Source organism: Lissotriton helveticus, chromosome 4_1, assembly GCF_964261635.1.
Source record: "Lissotriton helveticus chromosome 4_1, aLisHel1.1, whole genome shotgun sequence".
Lineage (NCBI taxonomy): Eukaryota > Metazoa > Chordata > Amphibia > Caudata > Salamandridae > Lissotriton > Lissotriton helveticus.
This window is the reverse complement of record NC_136063.1, coordinates 1138931446-1138955565: the sequence shown is the minus strand read 5'-3', so window position 1 is coordinate 1138955565 and position 24120 is coordinate 1138931446. Positions and strand designations below refer to the sequence as shown.

At 42.4% G+C, this 24120-nt stretch overlaps 1 protein-coding gene across 1 annotated transcript in view; it reads right to left on the bottom strand.

Annotated features, from left to right (window-relative positions):
• ZNF830 (zinc finger protein 830) overlaps positions 1 to 24120 on the bottom strand; it is a 256345-nt gene that overhangs the window by 195146 nt on the left and 37079 nt on the right. The window contains exons 3-5 of the mRNA XM_078687744.1: positions 15710 to 15839; positions 11975 to 12008; positions 1125 to 1360 (exon numbers count right to left, since the gene is read on the bottom strand). Coding sequence (XP_078543870.1) covers positions 1125 to 1360; positions 11975 to 12008; positions 15710 to 15839 — 400 coding nt within the window. The remainder of the gene's footprint in view (positions 1 to 1124; positions 1361 to 11974; positions 12009 to 15709; positions 15840 to 24120) is intronic.

Below are 24120 nucleotides of genomic sequence, written 5' to 3'. Positions count from 1 at the left end.
TGCGTTGCTATTAGCGGCCAGCCCGTTGTAGGCCCATCTCTGTAATTCTTATTTGATTGCTCAATAAAAGTCTTTAACAAAAAAAATATATATATATATATATATCTTGATGGGATACAGTCAGGAAAATGTTTTGAAGGTAAAGGAGTAGTTTTTCAGATGGCCTAGTGGCAGATGCAGAGAGCTTTCAAAGTTATTCTGTCTACAGACTGTCAGTAAAGATACCTTAACAGAGCAACAAAGTGGTGTTAGACCTCCGATTAGCATTTTGTTTCCCCAATGATTTTAAAATAGCTGTGATTAAAGTGATCATTAGGAAGAAGTCAAAATACGCAATCTAAATCTAGTTTACACAAGTGTTTTTATTTCTTTGGAAAGGAGGTTTTAAACTGTCTCTTTAGCTTGCTCAGTTATTAGTGTGCACTACTGATTAAATATTTGTCTTGCAAAATGAACCAGAATTAATTACAGATTATTTTTACGCTATTTACTGTGTAACGAAGTATTTGATCTGGACGAAGAACCTTAGGCCAACTGAAAGGAGACAAGTTAAATGCAATGGAAGATATTATCTTCGGACATATTGAGCTACAAATGGACAACCACATCCCATGCAAATGTCACTGAAGATTGAGGTGAAATAAATCACATTCAAAAGTAGAATAATATGTCTCGGACGGGGGAAGTTATTTTGAGAATTCAGAAAATAATCGCACATTCAGCATAATGCATAGCAAATGAAACTAAAACCAAAGGACACAAAGTTTGGAATCATTTTTATAAATATAGTCCTTCTGTAGTGTAATGCACCACATGGTGGTATAAAGCCACTGCATGATTTTATGCAGTATTTGTAACAGCATAGATGCAAAGGGTATACAAGAGAAAAAAACAATGTCAGAGCATGTTTAACATAGGCCATATTTTACTGTAAACAGGACCGCAAGCAGCACACAGTAAATAATTTCACCACACACTTTTTTATTAGCACTACCTGGAAACCACCTAAAAATATTAATGACGGACACAATTGCATATTTGATCAAAATTCATACAACATAAAATAAATAAAATAATGTTACCCTTTGATATTATGATCTTAGAGTTAACCAAGCCTATTGTACCTGCAGGCAGAGAAGCATCTTTGGTCATCTGTGATGGGGCTGGCAGATCAGTAGATAGTGCAACGGAAGGTGACACAGTCTGCTTACTGGAGTCATCTGTATTGTCCTTCTGCTCCTCCTCCTGCTTCTCCTCCTCAGAATCATCATCATAATCTGCTAACAACAAACTTGGACCCTTCAAAGATGGTAATATTTGGGGAACGTTTCTTGACTTTTCAAAAAAATCTGCTGGTAATCTGGAATGGACAATCAAGCGTAAGTCAATGGTTCCTATTTCATGCAATCTGTAGATTAGTTTGATTCAAACTAATAAATCAGAGAATAACAAGTACTGTGCTTCAAGATGGAAATACTCTAATAGCTTGCCCCATATAAACTAGTTATTTAATTAGGGTTGTAATGTATCCAGAGCCATTGCTGAAACATAGATGCACCAAGAATATGGAATACTCTCCCTACCCACATAAGAAATGCCTGTTTTGCCTCTTGCTTCAAAATCTCATTGAGAATCATCTCCATACAACGTGCTGAATGCCCTTCTAAAGAAGATCCTCTTATGGCTGGATGTGTACAACTAACTACTTCACTTACATATATTCTATTTTACTACTTAAGTTGTAATTTGTTTCTTTCTCTAAATTACAAACACTTGCATAATATCGTACATCTTGCTCCATTTCTGACATCACCTTTCCTGTTACTTTTGCATGCCTGACTCCTATCCTCTGGTGTTACATGTTACACTTGATTGTATAACCACTGCTTTTACTACATAGAGCTCTTAAATAAATAAATATATACACATATCTACAATACCCAGGGGCAGGCACCACAGGGTAGTTATAGCTAGGACCCGTCCTCAACCCCCCTCCCCCCCTCCCCCCAAAACAAAGTCTTGTACACCACAGCTCCTTCCTGGAAAGTTTCAGGGTCATCTTTCAAGCGGAGCTGAGATAAAGGGGGTGGGGGGGCAAACCTTGTTCCTCCCATGCAATTTTCCTTATGAAAATAAGACAGACATAGCGACAGCAGAACGGCTGAACGTAATTACACCAAATTTCGTGAGCCAAAAAGTGTGTTTTTTGTGATTCGGTCTAAATTTGCTTATTTTGGGGGGGGGGAGAATTAAGGTTCAAAATATGCATATATCTCATATTGTGGTGGATCAGTGGAGCCAACAGATCTAGAGATAACATTTGATTGGCTGTCACCACATATACAAACTAAAAAAAAAATAGAAAAAAATAGGAAGGCCATGGTAGAGATAGCCTGCCCTCGTAAGCATGTTACGTCCTGCCCAGAAGGATGCCCCCCCCAAAAATACCACATTTTTCACAGTCCTCTTCATATAAAAAAAAATCTCCTGCGCTTTTTAAAAATAAGCCCGCCAGGGTCTACCAGAGACGGTGGGTCAGCGCACTCACAATGCCATGCTGATTTCCTCACATATTAATATCATTCATGGCCTGTTCTATGATGTCTTTGACAACATCACTGCAACATCTGAACTTAAATCAATTATGACAACACTGTACATTAACAGGACGAAAGTTGAAGTTACTTTAGGGTTCAAGTTATAATTACTTGAGATAACTAGAACTGGTGAATTTAATTGGTTTTGTTTGTACGGAACAGTAGGTTTTAACTGATATATTCACCTAAATATAATGTCCCTTTAACGTTCATTTTCAGTGAATATTTAAAGTTTAAAAAAATATATATTAACCACAATAATATTACAAGTCCTACCTATAGTGTCATATTAACCTTTGTTTTTTTTCCAGTTCATATATGGAATATGCTACTTACCAGTATGCATCTGTTCTTGGCATAGAGGGCTGCAGAGTGGTACATTTATGAATAGATCGCCATCTGGTGTTGGGCTCGGATGATTGCACTTTGTTTTTCTTCTGGAGAAGTCTTTGTCGTCATAGGTGACTCCTCCTCTCGGTGTTAGTGCGCATGGGCATCGGCTCCATCCTTAGATTGTTTTGCCATAGTAGGGTTAGATGGAGTAGTGTAGTATAGTACATAAAGATATGCCCATGTAAATGTATCTAAATAAGATAATGTTGGGACAGACACAGGTTTCCGGGGAGGCAGGGAGGGCATGTACCACTCTGCAGCCCTCTATGCCAAGAACAGATGCATACTGGTAAGTAGCATATTCCGTTCGAGGCATATGGGCTGCAGATGGTACATTTATGAATAGATTGTACAGCAGTTACCTCCCTAGCGGTGGTCACCAGTGTCTGTCGCAACTGTCTGAAATAGAGTTTTTAATACAGCTTGGCCCACTCTGGCTTGTTGTGCAGCCTGTACATCAACACAGTAGTGCTTTGTGAATGTATGTGGTGTAGACCAAGTTGCTGCTCTACATATGTCATCTAGGGGAATGTTCCCTAAGAATGCCATAGATGCTCCTAGTTTTCTTGTAGAATGAGCTCTAGGAGGAACAGTTAATGTTCTCTTTGCTTTAATGTAACATATTTGTATACATCTTACAATCTATCTTGCGATGCCTGCTTTAGAGATAGGATTGCCCTTATGTGTTGGGGAAAATGCTACAAATAGTGGTTTAGTTTTCCTGAAGTCTTGTGTTCTTTCTATGTAGTACAAAATGGCTCTTTTAACATCTAGTGTATGTAGAGCCCTTTCTGCCACCGTCTGTGGCTTTGGAAAGAAGACTGGTAATTCCACTGGCTGATTGATGTGGAATGCTGAAATTACTTTAGGCAAGAACTTTGGGTTTGTTCTAAGAACCACTTTATTCTGGTGTAACTGTAGGAATGGTTCTTGTATTGTTAATGCCTGTAATTCGCTTACTCTTCTGAGTGAGGTAATAGCTATAAGGAATGCCACCTTCCATGTAAGGAATTGTATTTCGCACCTATGCATAGGTTCGAAGGGTGGCCCCATTAGTCTGGTGAGTACTACGTTGAGGTTCCAGACTGGGGAAGGTGGTAATCTTGGTGGAATGACTCTTTTAAGACCTTCCATGAATGCTTTTATCGCTGGTACTCTGAACAGTGATATGCGCTGCCTGTTTTGTAGGTATGCTGCTATAGCTGCTAGATGTACTCTGATAGATGTGTACGCTAGATTACATTGCTGTAAGTGTAATAAGTAGCAAATAATCTCCCTTGTTGATACGTCTAGAGGGTTGATATTGTTATTAGTACAGTGTATAGCAAACCTCTTCCACTTAGCTGCATAGCATGCTCTGGTGGTTGGACGTCTCGCTTGTTTAATTATTTCCATGCAATTTGGGGGGAGATCTAAGTACCCAAATTCTAGGATTTCAGGAGCCAGATCGCTAAGTTCAATTGAGTTGGATCTGGGTGCATTATTTCTCCATGGTTCTGTGTAAGGTGCATGGGTAGAATTCGTAGCTTTTGATGTGGCACTTGTGAGAGTTGCAAGAGCGTGGTGAACCACGGCTGTCTTGCCTTCGTGGGTGCTACTAGTATCATGGTCATTGAATGTTGTTGCAGTTTCCTGACCACTAATGGGATTAGTGGGAGAGGGGGAAAAGCGTATGCAAATTTGTTGGACCAATTTATCCATAACGCATTGCCCTGCGACAGGTGATGTGGGTACCTGGACGCGAAGCTTTGGCATTTTGCGTTCTGATGAGTGGCAAATAGGTCTATCTCTGGTTGTCCCCATCTTTGGAAGAATGGCTGCAGTATTTGTTGGTGCAGTTCCCATTCGTGTATTTGTTCCGACTGTCTGCTTAAGATGTCTGCTATCTGGTTTTGGACTCCTGGTAGGTGTTCGGCTAACAGATAGATGTTTTGAGGAATGGCCCATCTCCAAATTTCCTGTGCTAGTCTGGATAATTGGAGAGAGTGCGTCCCCCCCTGTTTTTGAATATAATACATTGCTGTCATGTTGTCTGTTCTGATCAGGACTGCTTTGTGGATAACATGTATCTGGAAGGCTTTCAATGCTAGAAACACTGCCAGTAGTTCTAGATAGTTGATGTGCAGTGTTCTTTCCTGCACACTCCACCTTCCTTGTACTGTGTACTTGTCCATATGTGCTCCCCATCCGGTGAGCGATGCGTCTGCTGTTATTGTCACCTGTGGAATTGGCTCTAGGAACGACCGCCCCTTGGTAATGTTTGTTCTGTTCCACCACTTCAGAGAGCGGTGTGTGCGGTCGTCTACCAACACCAGATCCGTAATCTGCCCTTGAGCCTGATTCCACTGTGTCGCTAAGCATTCTTGTAGCGGACGCATTTGTAGTTTTGCATATGGTATTAGCAGTATGCAGGATGACATCATGCCTAATAGCTGCATGAACACTCTTGCTGTTAGTGAGTGTTGTGGCTGAAATCTCTGAGTGATTGTAAGCATTGCTTGGACCCTGACTGGGTTGGGGTACACTTTGGCTTTTTCTGTGTCTATAGTAGCCCCCAGATATTGTTGAACCTTGTTTGGTTGTATGTGTGACTTTGTGTAGTTCACCGTGAACCCTAGCTGGTGTAGTAGCTGAATTGTCTTTTGTGTGTGTTGCAGACACTCCTCTTGCGACCTGGCTTTTATTAGCCAGTCGTCCAAGTATGGGAAGACATGAATTTGTTGTCTTCTTAGGTGAGCTGCTACCACTGCCAGGCATTTTGTGAACACCCTTGGTGCCGTCGTGACACCAAATGGAAGGACTTTGAACTGATAATGTTGTCCTTCTACCACAAACCTGAGGTATTTCCTGTGGGCTATGTGAATAGGGATATGAAAGTAAGCGTCTTTTAGATCCAGTGTAGAAAGAAAGTCCCCTTTCTTCAGTAAAGGTAGTACTTGTTGGAGCGTGACCATGTGGAAATGTTCCGAATTTATGTATGCATTGAGAGGTCTAAGGTCCAGTATTGGCCTTAGAGACCCGTCCTTTTTGGGAATTAGGAAGTATAGGGAGTATACTCCTGTTCCCTGTTGGTGCTGTGGAACCTTCTCTATGGCATGCTGTTATATCCTGTTCATCTCTTTCCCTGCTGCTCAGCCTGTGTATGTATGATGTCATTGGAATGTTCCTGTGTGCATGGTTTGAATGTGTGGTCAGTTTGATTGAGTGGGCTGAGCAGCTGGATGCTGCTCCCGGTGGGGCCTTCTCCCTTATTCCTTCTTACCTTCCTTTTACCTAATTTAACCAATAAATACCAACGTCTACTGGATCTATTTACATAAATAAGTACCCTTATACATTGCAACAATGGCGACGAGCGAGAAAGAACTACGTGTGCAGAAATTACTTTTGAAACATGGAATTGAAGAGATGGAAAATGAAAACTTTAAAAGAAGACAAACAACGCTTTTGATGCCCCACCGGTGTCATGTCACATCTGACAGCCTACAGGAAACATCTATAAAGAGGTATGTTTCAAGCGTTGGACTATGTGTAGCTTATTTGAATTTTATAATTACAGACTTATTTACAAGAGTGTCAAAATTTCAACTTAGGACTGATGTCAGAGTAAAACAGTAGAAAAATTACATATCTATCGTGCTGCGATGTTCAGAGCCCAAGTTAAAATGACTATTTAATTATCAAGGGCAAAGATATGAACCTTTCAACAATTTAAAATGACCATTTATATTTCAAAGGCAAACAAGTGAACCTTTCTGCAATATGTCTGAAGCGACTGTTTTCATTTTGTCTAAAACCTTGAAGATGAAATAAACAAATAACTGCCCTATTTCAAAGTGGATTGTAACGACACTTTTAAGGAAAAGAAGTTTAATTTTTAAATTCATTGCCTGCAAGCTGCGACCTTTTTCAACTCTGAAGCTTCCGTTTTCATTAAATTTAAGAAGTTAATTGCAGCAGTGTTCAGAGATAATTGTGTACCAGCGCGCTCAATTTAACGGAGCATGTCATGTAAAACTCCGACCCTTTGAAGTAAAACTCTGACACTCACCGTCCTGTTTGGAGATGGCGGTTGAGTTGTCAGTTGGTCCGCAGCGATCCTTACCCTTTCCCTGCCTCAGGCTATTTGATGACGTCTTCTGAGGGTTCCGAGGAGTTAGCGAAGTGAAGCTCTCCTCACGTTCTGATGCTGATGTCACTCAATGAGTCACCGCCTCTGTTCAAGCCGCTGCTGATGTCAGTCGATGAGTCACCGTTTCTTTTAAACTGCAATTTCACCGTGAACCATCAGGCGAAAACGTGACTGACAGCGTGATGTTTGCTACGTGCTGTCGTCAATTATCAGGCGCCTCCTAACGTGAAAGACACTAAATGCGCTGATGTCGTCCTGGATCAAACACTTTCATTTCTACAGCGTTTCTGTCAAAATGCTTTGCCTTTTCTGGATGTATGCTTTCATTTTCATCATCGTGTCACAGCGATTGGCACGCTATGTTGTTTTTAAACCCTGCAAGTACCTGAGATGTTTTCATTTCTATTCCAAGAGACAAGGTACAGTTCTTCTATTCAAGTCTCACAATTCACAACATCTAATATGACAACGGTGACTACTTTTATTATTTTAGTTTCTTATTTTACATCAGTCACTAATTATATATAAATTGATGAACATGTTCTGTTCTAAGTGATTTATGGAACTGTTATGTACTGAAATTGAAATATTGGTTTATTTGTATTCTGAGTGATTTACTTATTATCTTACACTACTGAGAACTGTTATATCATAAAATTTATAAATTAATTTATTTACACTTTAAAATTATAGGTTGATTTTAATGGTCAAGTTTTGATATTCTGAGTTCTAGCAATGTTTGAATTTATTTATGAAAATGAACCACATTTGTGCTCAATTAATTTGAGGTGTTCATTAAGTGTTGAGATTAATTATACTGAATTTTGATGAACCACTTAATTAACAGTGCTCTATTATAGATAGAGAAGTTCACGTTGTTTTCTTGAACTTTGAGGAGTTCAATGCTAGTGTGCATTTTTGGATTTGTAGTTTATATATTCTGCGGAGCCACATACGTGCTCATAGTTTGAGGCGCTCCTGTATTTCCTGAAATTTAGTTCTCCAGTTTGGAATTTTATGATACATATGTTGTTCAAATTTTATGAGGCTGCAAAGTCCTCAGCTCTGTATATTCAAGTTTATTTTCCTGAACCACGCAAGTGCTCTATTCTACTAGAGGTGTTCAGTTATTGAGAGTCGTTAGGTAGCCATGTACCCTTGTACTAAGTGTTATGCGTTTTATTCTTTATACTTAATTTAAGTGAATTTGGACAACGTGGTAACTCCTACGTCCTAAAATTGTTATTCAATTGGGACGCTATTTTGATTAGTTTGATTCCCTAGTATTGCTTTTCGTGACAGTCTGGCCAACTGGCATGATTAGTAATATTTTGGGTTTTTCTTTGAGATGGGGGATGGTTATATGTGATTTCTCTTTCCGTTTAGTACGAGAAGATATTATTCCTGGTTTTGTGCAAAAAGATAATTTTCCTCTCTATGTATCTTTCATGATGATATATTGCTATTTCATAATATTATTTACAGTTATTCATTTTCTATGATGATTGTTCATTTCATGATGTTATTTACAATTATTCATTTCCTATGTTGACTGTTTAATTGTAATCCTGATTTTGTCATCATCAGGACTTAATGTATTTAGTTTCATCCTCTCTCTTTTGTTTTCATTGTTTTAAAAGAGGGAGATGTGTTATATCCTGTTCATCTCTTTCCCTGCTGCTCAGCCTGTGTATGTATGATGTCATTTGAATGTTCCTGTGTGCATGGTTTGAATGTGTGGTCAGTTTGATTGAGTGGGCTGAGCAGCTGGATGCTGCTCCCGGTGGGGCCTTCTCCCTTATTCCTTCTTACCTTCCTTTTACCTAATTTAACCAATAAATACCAACTTAAGAATACCAACGTCTACTGGATCTATTTACATAAATAAGTACCCTTATACATTGCAACACATGCTTTTCTAGCAGTGATATTACTTCTTGTTTTAATAGTGTCAGGTGATCTTGTTTCATTGGACGCTGTTTGGGGGGGATGTTTGGTGGGGTAGCTGTGAGTTCTAGGCAATAACCATGTTGGATAATTTGTCTTACCCACTTGTCTGATGTGATGTTTTCCCAGACAGGTAGGAACTGTGATAGGCGTCCCCCTACCGGTGTTATATGGTCTGGGGGAAGCTCTATGAAGTCACTGTTTTGGGGTTGGAGAGTTGCGGTTGTTGTTGTTTCCGCGACCTCTACCCTTGTTGTTGTTACCCCTGTATCCACCTCTAGAATTACCTCTGGGTGATGTAGGTGTAAAAGAGGTTTGCTGTTGGTTTGTACCTGTACTTTTGGGTCCTCCTCTATAGGTGGATCTACGAAAGGAACCTCTTTGTGTCGGCTGTTGCAATGCTCCCATTGATTTAGCCGTTTCTGTATCCTTCTTCATCTTTTCTAGGGCCTCATCTGTCCCTGTGCCAAAAAGTGTTTTCCCATCAAAAGGTTGGTTCAGTAACGATGTTTGTACCTCTTGTTTGAACCCTGACACTCTAAGCCATGCATGTCTCCTTAACATGATGCTTGTGTTTGTCGACCTTGCCGCAGTTTCTGCCGCGTCTAGGGCGCACTTTATTGAAGTGTTAGTAATTAACTTCCCTTCTTGTATAAGTTGATCTGCTCTCTTTTGATGTTCTTTAGGGAGATGTTTGATGAGTGTTTCTAACTCATCATAATGCGCTCTGTCATACCTTGCAAGTAGTGCTTGCGTATTAGCTATGCGCCAACTGTTTGCCGCTTGAGATGCTACTCTCTTGCCAGAGGCATCTATTAGTTTAGACTCTTTGTCAGGAGGTGGAGCTTCTCCTGTAGATAAAGAGTTTGCTCTCTTGCGAGCGTTTGTGACCACTAGTGAGTCTAGAGGAATTTGTCCCTTAATGTATATTGGGTCTTTTGGAGCTGCCCTATATTTTTTATCAATTCTTGGGTTCAATACCCTAGCCCTCACTGGGTCTTTGAATATCTCTGATGTATGACTGAGAAGGCCCTTTAGCATTGGTAGTGTTCCTGATGTTCTTTGTGCAGTAGGTAGTGTTTCTAATAAGAAGTCCTGTACTTGAGGTTCTGTATGTAGGTCTACCTTATGAAATGTTGCTGCTCTAGTAATGAGTTGTGCAAACCCAGTATTGTCATCAGGAGGTGAAGGTTTTGAGGGATATGACTCAAGGTCGGTATCATTACCTGATCCCACATTATACTCCTCCCATGGGTCTGCCTCCTCTGGGATTGTGTCCTCATCATCCCCAGGGTGTCCCCCCTCCCCTGTGTCACTCTCTCCATCTGTTGTAGGTGTAGATGGACGTGTGGGAGGAATATCTGGCCTATTGTGAGGAAGAGGCGAAGATGGTGTGTGAGGTTTGGGAGAAGGGGGAGGAGTTGTATTCGTCCCCATTGTTCTCTTCTTTGGATGAGACTTGTCGTCCAAATGTTCATGTTTCCTCTTTTTAGGTAGTTCTGTGGCTACCTTGCCAGTCTTTGGGTCAATAAACAAAGTCTTTTGTTTAGGATCCGTTCCGTGTTCCTGTGTCGGTACCGCAGTTTTCAGTTCCGAAAGGTGTTTTTTCTTTGAAATGTCCATTTGTATTTTCGGTGCCGAAGTTTTGTTCGGATCCGACTTCTTCGGTATCGAAGATGTCCCCGGTGTCGAGGGTGTTTTCGGCGCCGAAGCGTGCTTCGGTGTCGACATGGACTGCTTCGACTTCGAGCTTTCCTTGACCTGGTGCTTCGGTGTCGATGTGGTCGGTTTATCGGAACCGGAACCACTATGATGGGGGACCGAGTGTTTCGGTTTCTGTTTCGTTGCCGGGCTCGAAGGCGGGGCGTTGGAAACTTTTTTCGGTTGTCTGACCGGGCTCGAGGGCGGGGTCGACACCGTGCGGGGTCTGTTTTTCGGTAAAGGAACATCGTCACTCACGGTTTGTTGGACGTCGATTTCCTCGACGTCGGACTCGTCCGCTTCTGACCCCGCCTCGTCGGCCTCTTCTTCCTCCTCTTCTGGGTGCTGGTCCTCGAACAGCTCCGGGATTGCTTGTGACTGCATTCTCGATACCTCGTGTCTTCGGGCTCGACGGTTTCTAATCGTCGATTTTGACGAGAACGCTGCACAGGCCTCACAGTCCCTGGATTCGTGTTCAGGGGACAAGCAGAGGTTGCACACCTCGTGTAGGTCCTTGTGTGGGAACTTAGCACCACACGTTGGACATTTTTTGAATGGAGTCCTTTCCATGGACCCCGGGCTGGACTACGTCGAGTTTCTCGTAGTCGTCGTCCTTCGAACCGCGTCGGTATGGAGTGAAGTCGCGTTCGATAACGATACCGTCGATTTGGAAAGGAATACGCGCCGGTTATAACCTTCTTTGTTGAAGTCGGTCCGGAGCGCTTCGATCCTCATCCGAACCCGATGGCGGAAAAAAACAATCTAAGGATGGAGCCGATGCCCATGCGCACTAACACCGAGAGGAGGAGTCACCTATGACGACAAAGACTTCTCCAGAAGAAAAACAAAGTGCAATCATCCGAGCCCAACACCAGATGGCGATCTATTCATAAATGTACCATCTGCAGCCCATATGCCTCGAACATGTATATTCACTGAAAACCCCACATTTAGAGGTGTTTTAAATGAAAATGTCAGCTAGACATACCAGTTTAAACTAAAATAACTACTGAAATTCACCAGTCCTAGTTATCTTGAATAACACCTCAGTGGCGGTCGCCACCGGGTAGTAATAGTTTGAACCACACTTCCATAGGAAATTGATTCTTTGGCTTGCAAAACATTTTGCCACTATTTTCTCGCACACTTTGGTAGGCCTCTACATAGTTTGACAACAAAAAGGTCCCCAGTATGGGTTACTTACCCAGAAGCAGATGCCTGCGCTGTGTTGGTGGATGCTGCAAAGGATTAATCAAACAATGTAACCAACTTCAAATAAATGGAGTACAACATCCTACAAATGTTATCACTGTCAGTTAATACCAACCACTGACACACTGGAATAGGTTAACCCTCACTTTAAAGCCACCATTATGTGTTCTGAGCAATTAATACAACACCACTATTTGTAGAGGGAATAAACATTCGGGAAACATTGCAAATGGCACCTTGCTCACCTTTGGTAGCAAGCATGCGTGTCAAGGCTATACCCAGATTAAATATAATTAGAGAGTACAACAGGCAACCATAAAGGTTTTCAGCAATTGAAAGAAAGAATATACAATATCCAAATCTTTTTAAGTGAAAAAGTAAATTTTTAATACAAACAGTATATACTTGAAGTGAGTTGTAAATGCCCTCAGACAGTATCTACAATCCAAAATGAAACCAGATTGGAAATGTATATGGGTTTAATAGGCCTTTGTTCAAAACAACACATTCAAAGATGAGTTATCAAAAAAGTCTCCAGAGTGTGCAAGGCACAAAATAAATATGCTCACCAGACTCTCTCAGAGTGCTTGTGATGCTAAAGACAGACCTCAAAGTTCCAAAATGCCTAACACTGAAAATGTGCGCAGAATGCTCATTTCATATAGCATTGCGGCCGTTTATTCCCTCCAGAACGGTTTCCCAACACATCCGCTCTTTGTTACAAATTCCAATGTAGTTCCCTCATTGGGACTAACACACAACTCGCCTGTGTATAATTCTACTTTAGGTGAACATAATCTTGTTTAGATCCTGAATTTTTGACAACTGCTGCTCACATAATTTTCCAATTGTTGTACACATACACTGACTATGTATCTTTGTATTGCTTAAGTCTAATTTTGAGATTAGTGCAACCAAAATGTGTGCCCCAGGCGTTTCATCAGTAACCTTGCCTGAGCAACATAAAGAAAATGGATCGACACATCTTGACAGTGTATACAGAAGTATATACCTCGTTTATGTTTGCTTCATGAATGACCAGAAAATGGACAGTATAAGGAAAAGCTAAACAAGGCCATTTTATTCTCACCAACAGATGGCGGAAATAAGGTATCTTATGTAGTTCTATGTAAGGAAAAGCTGTGACATTGTCCAGCCCTAAACACAATGATATTTAACTTCCTCCTGCAGCTAACTTCCTGATTTCCATAAGCAGACACTTGTTAGCTTCAATAAACTTAAGAATTAAGTTCCTCTCCAGACCGAGCAGCTCCCAGAATATTAACACATTCCAGACAATTTTTTCCAAACTGTCTTTTGTTGGGATGCAAGACATTCTAAGACCTCCTCAGCACTTCTAGCATCTCCAAGTATCATGTTCTTTCCTTGCAGGTAACAGCTGTCCTCAAAACTGGAGGACTTGTATGTCCCAGAACAAGACTTTGAAGTAGGGTCTCGCAAACTTTTAACCAGCACCTCATTGGTGTTCGCTCCCTCTGCCCTTCCAAAGCTTCAACTTCCCAAGTATCACAGATGCGGTCTTACTGCAAAATGCAGTCCAAAACAATTCATGTGTATCCAAACGACTACAAAAGTGCTGAAGTATCAAGGCACCGTAGTGGGCGAAGCAGACCACTCCTCCATCAGGAAGGTAAGAACAGTTCCATAAATCTGTCCTGTCCTACTGCTTGGACCTTAAAACGAATCGCTTTGGAATTCCTGAGTCAGGCAAGCAGGCCAGGTCAAGAAGAGAGAAAATGAAGATCTCTGCTCTATAGCAACAAGGGTTTCACACCATACACTATAACACTGAGTTTTCTAATGTAGGCAAGCATGGAAAGAAAAACACCAACATGGACAGTACATGTAAAGGTGTGGTTGCCTCACAAATGACACCTAGATGTTCCTTATCCATGATTTATTGAGCCTCTTTTTCCTGTATCTTTAGTGGTGAAGACTTTTTTGGTGCAGTTACCAGACACACTCTTTCAGACTATTTGATGCAAAGATGGATCTCTCTAGCGAGACTCTCATCTAAGTGCAACGTGACAGTGGAGTCGGTAGCACTCCTGAGGACGAATACTGAATATGCTATAAATGCTTTAAAACATATATGCATGTCAGCCTGGTGTTCTGATCTAATTTCAGACTAATCTGGCCTGGTATGAAAGGGGTGCATGTAAAAAAAAGAGAATAAAGACCCTGACACTTTACAAAGCATACAGGGGCTGAGGTCTCGTTAGCAAACCTGATGCCACCATAAAAGTCAAAGGTCCAAAGAAAGGGCACACGCCACGGCAGATAAACTCTTTAGGTGCGATGCATCTTGAGACTGCACCTCCAGTAAATACTCCCAATGGAAACTGCTAAGTTTTGAAGATGTATGTATCATCAGCTCCATCTTTGTTTGCCAGTGAAATGGTGATGTATTTTCTAGAGGGAAAAGAGCAGAATGTACAGAGTCAAAAAGTGTACATGCACAGAAGAAGGAGCTGGAAGATTCCCATAAATGTGCAGTACGGGCTCCTTAAAGGCCTCAGCTTGCTACAGTATCACCGATTGCAAGGGAAACTCAGGCGCATTGGATCAACCGTGGGATTGACTCCTCAACCAGTGAGCGAGATCAAGTGGCCTTCGCGACTTCTCTTTAGATAGGAGAGTGGCGGGATGGGGGTCGGGTCCTGCTTCACCTGCTTGTGTTTCCACTTCGACTTGGACTTATCGGGTAACTTTGACCACAAAAGAAGACTGGTTGCATATCAGTCGCAAAAGTGGGACTGGTCGGCACCCTCGGCTTAAAGCAGAAGCAGAACTTGTGTTGCTTCATTCGATGTTTGACAATGTATAGCTTTGCTTCATGGACATGAATTGCCTTTGGGTGCAGGAAGGCACAACACACATGATCTGGCGTCATGACTTAAGGCCAAAACTACAGAAGTACACATCGTTCAGATCCGTCACAGCATCTGGTTTTGGCAATCACTGAATGGTTGGAACCCTTTAGTCTTAGGTGTGGACATCATTCCCTTGCACACCAGAATTCAGTTTGACAAAGTTTGTCAAACCAACAAAAAAACAGGGGCGAGTTCAAAGGCACGGAAAAAAGGAACAGGCGTCAGCGCACAGGAGTGGCTCTAATATCTGGCTCCGTTCCGTCACTTACGGGGCAGAGCAAAGTCATAGTTGAGCTGCACAGCAGCTGCACAGCACAACAAGGCAGCACACAGGAGCACTAATATAAGACGTCCAATTCAGTTAACATTTTCCTTCAAAGTTAACAGGGGCAAAGTTGTAGAAATACAAAAATTGGGTTTCATAATGACTGGGCTATCAGACAGAACTACAAAGGCAAGACTACACCTCTGCAGAATATTTCCAGACATGCTACTTTTCCTCTTTACACTATTAATGTCCTTGTCAAAATTTCTACAGGTCAGAAGAAATCTTTCATTATACGGAGAAATATCCATTCTAAGAGTTAAAAGGCTCCATAAAACCTCCAAATTTCAAAGCTTATTTATTTGCTCATCATTTCCCTAAAACGTGTATGCTCATAATTAGATCACTATTCAATCACATTCACAAATAAGTCCTAATGTGTTAATTCCTCCAAAGGGGAACAGGAATATGGATTCCTTTTTTGAGCACTATGTATCTAGGCCAACATATTACACTCAAAGCTACGTGGAATAGAAAGAATAATAGAGAAAAGTTTAAATCACCTCACCTTTCACTTTTTTTACTTCCTGGTTTTCTGAGTCTGGTCCCTTTCGTTTAGCAGCCTGAGATGATGCTGTAGTGAATAAAGGAACTGGGCCAGGAACTGCTGGCTTAACACCCTTTAACTCTGCAACTTTCTGGACAAAAAAAAAAAAAAAAGAAAAGTATCAAATTCCTTGCCTTGTGACATAGACCAGGATCTTACGTCTTGCTGGATAAGTGGGATGCCTCATTTGGAACCCTCAACAATTTGAAAGGCTTCATACAAGGAATATATGCTGCATAGCCTTACCACCAATGTTAAAAAAATATTTGGGAAATATCTTTTGTGGCTGTATTACAAAAAACATTACATCTTTAAGTGATTTTAATTTAAAGAATATATCTTTTCCCACAAAATGGTGACTCTCAGACATCCAACCTATAAATGATAAAGCAAGGGAAATTGGCTCACCAAGTTTCTGTTGCATCATGATGAAATCCTATTAGATATTATTGCAATATCTATCTACCTGACCATTCATTGGAGCAGCATTAAACCTTACGAAAATGACAATGCCAAGAAAAACAGTTAGATCCAACATTAGCTCACACAAATTCTGGACAGTGTAATGTACAGAAATGGTAATTATGAGAAGCAAAACCATTTGGTTCTCAATATCTAACATTATAGCCGGCGACAGCTTTGTAAAAGTTACAATCCCAATTAAGCCCATAATTCCAAAGGGGGAAATAGCTAAAGTCCTCTGTGTAGAGTGGCAAAAACTGCAGCTTGAAGTACTGTACTGCCAAAAAGGTAGGTTATGTGAGAAGAACAAAGGTGCCCACTTGCACCGTTGCTGGTCTTTAGGTACCATCTCACACTCATGCCGCACATGGGTATTTTCAACGACTTTCACATAATTCTTCAAATAGAGAGCCTGTTCAACTCCACAAGCTTAGCCCATTGGAACAGCTGAATCCAGAGTGAATCCATTACTAAACATTAAAAATGTCAAATTTCTTCAAACGGCAGCCATCAAATTGGATTCAGACAACGGAACTAGTTTTGCGGCAACCCACTCTTAAATGCTGCACTCAAATCCCCTGTGCTCATCATTCTCAACTCATCTGCTCCAAAATGCACTGTACAGACTGCACCAGGCCAAACACTAAACAAGAGAACTCTTGCTCTCCATTCCAGTTGATTGTTTTATATCCAGGCCCTTTGCTCTGCGAAAGTTGCACACAGCTCATAAATCCTTTGCCCAAAGCTGGCTTCCTTTTATGCACTTTCTGCTGGAACCCCTTGAATAGATTAGTTCCAAAACGCACTGTCTGGACTGCAGCAGGCCAGCCTTCGAGCAAGAGAAATGTTGTTCTGTGCCATAGGTTAACTGCTTAATCCTATTTAGAAAGGTATACCTTGCTACGTGCTCTATGTGTTTTCCACCCTCTAGGAAAGCAAGATCTATCTGAATTTCCTCCATCGGTACCTAGCATGGTTTTTTCATATGGTTTTATCTGACTGCTGAACATTCCCATGTTTTTTACTGTTTGTAAAGGTTTTTATTAACCATACAATAAAAAAGACATGACATCTACATTCAGCACACAGTTTCAGAACATGGGCAGGCCATGGGCATATATTCAAAATCCAGAAAAGTAACAAAATGCTTGATCTGTAGTTTGCGGAAGGGTACAAACAGATATTACAAGTGGCATAAGATATAATGCACTTGTAAAAGGATGGATGGGATATCCCTCACGTTTTTGACGAAGTAACCAATTTGCCAAATTCTAAATAAGGACATTATTATTTACCCTATGACCTTTTTGTTTGCCAACTTCTTTTCTGTATCATTAGGTAATATTTTATTCTGCACACTCTACTGCTGTCCTGGTTGAAGCATCACAAATCAAAATGGACATGTGAATGGCACTGTTCAAGCAAGGTATATGCATCTCAAAAGAAATAATAGAAATGTTACGTTAATCAAAAGGATGTAATTACACATTTGCAAAAAAGAACTGATGCCAAATCTACTGAGACATAGCTGACGAATGAGTACTTGTCATACAGATTTACAGGTTTTTGCTCAACTTTTGGTACCTATTATTAAGTTTCTTTTCCTGTAACTCTTCCTTCAGCCTGTATGTACACATGTTAATATCATCCAGTTAAAGGTCATTCTATATCGTTGTTGTTATTTTGTGCAATACCTAGTTTTTAGAACTGCTTTACGTGAGTCGCAGCACGTGACGCCGCGAGAGAAAGCGGTGAGCAGGAGCAGCGCAGAGATGCTATCCTGCCTGGTGGTGCAGGCACAGGGTGCTGGCTGGCCCCGCGGGCCATGGGACACGTTTTTTTTTCCTGGACTTTCCTTGGAGGGGGTGATAAAGTCAGAGCAGGTGGCGGCAGCAGTCTACACAAGTCCGCCATCACCCCCAGGCTCAGGAGAGCACGCCCAGGACATTGCGGTGAGTCCGAAGGATAGACCTGCACGAGCTGAGCTAGGGGAATTGTGCAGGGTTGGCTCCGGCTTGCCTGGGAGCTGTCTCCGCCCGTTTTTTTGCCCAGTCAGTGCGCCCCCCTGTATGTCTATTACATGAAACTACTACGATTACATTCAAGCTCCCCACTGCGCCCAATAGGAGGGTGAATAATTGAATCACCCTTGTGCAAAATAAAATAAAAAATAACATTGTAAAAAGCCGAGTATCTAGCTGCGTATCAAGCACCACAAAGCACCACAGTACCTGGGAAAATTGCTCATCTGGAGCCAGTTCATTTTTGACCAGCCTTGTCACTTCCTCGCTACGTTGACTGAACAAGGTGGAGAGACATGTAGTAAGAGTGGTGCACTACGCTCCATTATAACCCCGTTGTGTGGCCAAATGGGTTGATTCAGGCCAGTTGGTTTTCCGTTCCATCTTCATCTTCCCATTATTCGTCAGTATTGTACTTCAACCACCTTACCGCTTTGCCTGACAGACTCTCTCTGGTACTCAAAAACTAAATTACTCTGTGGGGATGCCATCCAGGTGCTTGCGTTCAGGGCACGCAAATACAAATGTACTGGTAGGTTTGCCCACAGGATTGTCAGGGCCACCAGTAAGACCAGCCAGTTACTCCCCGCACCATCTTAGTCCCCTCCAGGAGGTGGCCACCTGCGTAACACAGGAGAATGAGGAGGGCGTTCATCCCATTCTCTAAAAGCTTAAAGTGGCCTCTTTTCCCACTTTAAATATTCGCCATCAGAATACAGGCGAAACACCTTGGTTGTCTTCATTAACAGAGTCTTTAGGTGGAAATGCTTTAGTGCTTTGAGTGGAAGATATGGAGATGAAAACTGACTTATCTGAGTGTAGAGCTGAGGTTTCTCCTAATGAGAACCATGACGGAAAAGAATTGTCAACACTGTCACCGTTGGCAGGGCTGGTATCCTTGTTTGATAAACCTAAACTCACCCCCAAAGAATTACTGAGTGTTGTTCTGGTCCTTCCCTGACGTACTTGTTCGAGCAGGAGCTACAGGTGCCACAATCTATAGACCTTAGCCCTGTAATGGTGAAAAAGAAGGACTACACCCTGCCGGACATCGCTATACGAGCGGACGCGACTGGGGGTATGAGAGGTGACTGTACTTCCTAACGCTAGCTGTTGACACTCCACACTCGCAAAGCTGCTTAATAGCAACTCTTAACCCAAATTTGTAAAGCTGAATTAATAGCTTTTTAAAACCTCTCTCTTTACTTTGCGCCGTCTGTTTTCCTTTAATTTGTGCTGCTGCCGCTATTACCACTGCCTGCTGCCAGCCCACACTGAGCCCCGCCCCGGCATCTCCCTGTTCCACCGCGGGTTAATTATCCCGATTGAAGTGGAGGGATAGCCTGTTCTGGGTAGGCGGTGGCCGAGTGGTGTTGCTGGGACATAAATTGAGACAGAAGGCGGAGCGCGCAGCGGACGCGACTGGGGGTATGAGAGGTGACTGTACTTCCTAACGCTAGCTGTTGACACTCCACACTCGCAAAGCTGCTTAATACCAACTCTTAACCCAAATTTGTAAAGCTGAATTAATAGCTTTTTAAAACGTTTCTCTTTACTTTGCGCCGTCTGTTTTCCTTTAATTTGTGCTACTGCCGCTATTACCACTGCCTGCTGCCAGCCCACACAGAGCCCCGCCCCGGCATCTCCCTGTTCAACCGCGGGTTAATTATCCCGATTGAAGTGGAGGGATAGCATGTTCCGGGTAGGCGGTGGCCGAGTGGTGTTGCTGGGACATAAATTGAGACAGAAGGCGGAGCGCGCAGCGGACGCGACTGGGGGTATGAGAGGTGACTGTACTTCCTAACGCTAGCTGTTGACACTCCACACTCGCAAAGCTGCTTAATACCAACTCTTAACCCAAATTTGTAAAGCTGAATTAATAGCTTTTTAAAACCTTTCTCTTTACTTTGCGCCGTCTGTTTTCCTTTAATTTGTGCTACTGCCGCTATTACCACTGCCTGCTGCCAGCCCACACAGAGCCCCGCCCCGGCATCTCCCTGTTCAACCGCGGGTTAATTATCCCGATTGAAGTGGAGGGATAGCATGTTCCGGGTAGGCGGTGGCCGAGTGGTGTTGCTGGGACATAAATTGAGACAGAAGGCGGAGCGCGCAGCGGACACGCGCAGCGGACGCGCGCAGCGGTGCGCCTGAGTTGCGCCAGAGTTAAGCCCGTCTGCGCCCGTCCGCGCCAGACCAGCGCCAGCCGCCAGCCTTCACTCTCTTTATTTCAAGACATCACGCATCATGGCAATTATTAGGTATTCCCGATCTGAGCTGCTTTCACTTAATACTTCACATTCCTTTAATAACGAACCCGTCCAACAGCCTATACTTACGCCATCGCCCAAACACCTCACCTGTATGTATGGCAACGTACGCTCTCTGCCAAAACACGCTCTAGAAGTATGGGCATTAATTGACCAAGAAAAACCAGATCTCTTCTTCATGACTGAGACATGGCTTCAAGATACATCCCTTCCAGATCTCGCGACAGCTCTACCTGGGGGCTACAGTATTATCAGACTAGACAGGACTGCTAAGAGGGGGGGGGAACAGCAATAGTATTCAAATCTTTTTAAAAAATCTCTATTATTGATACACAAATCTCCGAACGAGGAGAATTTCTTATCTTCTCCCTTAATTTAAACAGCAAGGAATCCTGGAAAGGTGCGCTTGTCTATAGACCACCTGAAAATAAAACACACTTCGTGACCCAGCTACTGGAGATCCTGGCTCCGCATGTTCTAGCCTGTAATAACTTTTTGCTAATAGGCGATTTCAACTACCATATTGAATTACAGCAAGATACGCACACCTTAGAACTTATGGATAGCTTAAATGCATTGGGCATGACGCTACTGGAAACTGGTCCCACACACAACGCCGGCCACACTTTAGACTTCCTTTGCAACAATTCTCAAGGTATTCAGATTGCTGAACTCTGTCCAGTTATATGGTCGGACCACATGGTAATAAAGTTCAACATTAGTATGAAGATGATTAAAGATGTCCACGTAAAGGAGGTGAAACTAAGCAGGCCCTGGAATAAAATTAACCCTGATTCTTTCGCTAGCGGTTTCTCACCTTCCCCTGTGTCTTCTAATTCAGACCTAGACAAGGCAGCAATAGACCTAGATAAAGCGATTGCTAAGGCATTAGATCATATTGCCCCAAAACAGCAAACTAAACGTCCAAACACGAGGTCCCCCTGGTTTACATCTGAGTTAAAACTTGTCAAGCGGCCACCAGGTGTGCCGAGCGTAAATGGCGAAAATCCAAGGACGCCATGGATAAACAACAATATAAATCGACACATACGGAATACATGTGTCAGATTGCCGCTGCAAAGAAAAATTACTTAGGAACGAGAATCAAACAAGCTGGCAATTCCCAAAAAGAACTGTATTCCATAGTAAAGGAATTCTCAAATCCTCCTTCCTGCCAGCCCCCCATTATTGAGTCCCAGGAATGGGCCGATAAACTCTCTACCTACTTTAAGGATAAAATAGAGGGTATCCACAAAGCCTTCCCTGAAGAAACTGAACAACTTACCAGGACGGACAATGTTATAAATACACTGACTCTGGAACTAACACCTATGTCGAGGTCCCTTTTAGAATTCAATATTTTTACTAAGGAGGAAGTTAGCGACAAATTAAAGAAAGTTAAATAAGGCTCCCCAAGTGATCCAGCATCTGCCCAGATCCTGGTAAAAATAGCCCCTGCCATGCTAGCCGAAATTACAGCAATTTTTAACCTGTCGACAGCCCAGGCCACCTTTCCTGTGTCATGGAAAAGAGCAATTGTCAGACCTATTTTAAAAAAGAATAATGCTAACCCTAAGCAACCTATTAACTATCACCCCATTTCCCTTCTTCCACTCTATGGCAAAGTAATGGAGTCCCTAATAAACAAACAACTAACTCAATACTTAGAAGACAACACCTTATTGGACACCTCCCAATCGGGCTTTAGATCTTGCCACAGTACCGAGACCGCCCTTCTGGAGGTAGTTGATAACATTCGGCTAGCCTTGGACGCTAAACAATCTGCCATCCTGATCCTATTAGTCCTGTCGGCGGTCTTCGACACCATCTCCCACAGCGTCCTGTTAAGACGGCTGGCGGAGATTGGTGTCGGAGGTCGTGCGCACAGCTGGATTCAGAGCTACCTATCAGGGAGACGGTCACAGGTCAAAATTGGCTCATTCTCCTCCTCCTATGTGGATAACGACAAAGGTGTCCCACAGGGCTCTATATTGAGCCCTACATTATTTAATGTAAATCTATCCCCACTGGCGAAGGTGATCAAATCATATGGCTTTGATACAGTATCCTATGCCGACGACACCCAGATTCTGATAACTTTAGGCCCCAATCCAGATGATGCCAAATTAAGATTCCAACAGTGCATGATGGCCATCCAAGAATGGATGACAAATAATTATTTAATGTTAAATGCAGAAAAGACGGAAATCATGCTGTTTGGCATGGCAAACAAAGTCTGGACAGAGGAATGGTGGCCTCCATCTTTAGGCTTATGCCCAACCCCAAAAAACTCAGTCAGAAATCTGGGAGTCACCATTGATGACAAATTGTCCTTGGCCCCACACATAAATAATGTTGTCCACTCAGTATAGGACTAATGAGAAGCCTTAGGAAGATCTTCAAGTGGCTCCCACTTGCCTCCCGTAAACCTCTCATTCAGGGTCTCATAATCAGCCGCCTTGATTATGGTAACGCGCTACTGGCTGATGTAAATGATAGCGCTCTGACCAAACTCCAGACTCTACAAAATTCAGCTGCTAGGCTGACACTTGATCTTCCTCCTCGCACCCCCTCAGCTCCATGCCTGAAAGCCCTTCACTGGCTTCCAATAAGAAAGCGAATCTCATTCAAAATATGTTGTTTGGTACATAAATCCATCAATGGTCTTGGACCTAAATACCTGCAGAGAAAACTCCAAGGCTACTGCCCAGGGAGAACCTTGCGTTCATCCAACAAACACTATTTAAAGGTCCCCAAGGTCAGGACAGTTAGAAATGGGGACAGAAGCTTTTCCAAAATAGGCCCCTCCACCTGGAATACCCTTCCTCTATCTCTTAGAACGGACCCAAACCACAAAACTTTTCGTAAAAACCTTAAAACTTGGCTTTTTAACTGAAATTAAATTCCACGCCACTCCTCCATAGCCCAGCCCATTCGCGAGCGCTCCGAGACCGAACGGTGAGTTATGCGCTATACAAAAATAAAAATACATACATACATACATTGGGAAAAAAACTAAGATTTGGAGGCCCATTTAAGAAAATCAATCACAGTGGATCCAGAATTGAGATGGTCTCCGGCCCTATCAGCTGATTGCTCTCATATGCCCGCCCTGTACAGTAGTACCCCCACTATTTTTTTCCTGTCCATTCGTTAGACTTGTCTGACGTGGGTGCATCAGTTGCATCTCAGGACAAGGCAGAGAATGTATGGGGGGGCACCTTAGAGATGTTTTATGTTGTGGAGAAAATTCTCTCATCAATTATATCTCTGTTGGAGAAAACCACAGCGAATTCTGATCATATATTGGAGGTTCTCTATTCTAATGGGGATCCAAAAACTCAATTTGTTAACCAAGTATCAAATAAGTTAGTAAAGGCTCCTGAAATAGAATGTTGTTCATGCCAGACATGTAATGGGGTGTCTAAACAGGGAATTAAGATAAAGGAGCAGAAAGTTAAGGAGGCCTCTATAGCTGCACCGCCTAGAGTTAGCTCCCTGGTAAGCTCAGCTCCAGTTAAAGTACAGAGTACCCAGTCCACCAGTTCTGGGGGCTATTTAAAATTAAAGGTAACATCAGTTAAGTCCCCAATGCAGGTCTACCCTATTTAAAAAAAAATGC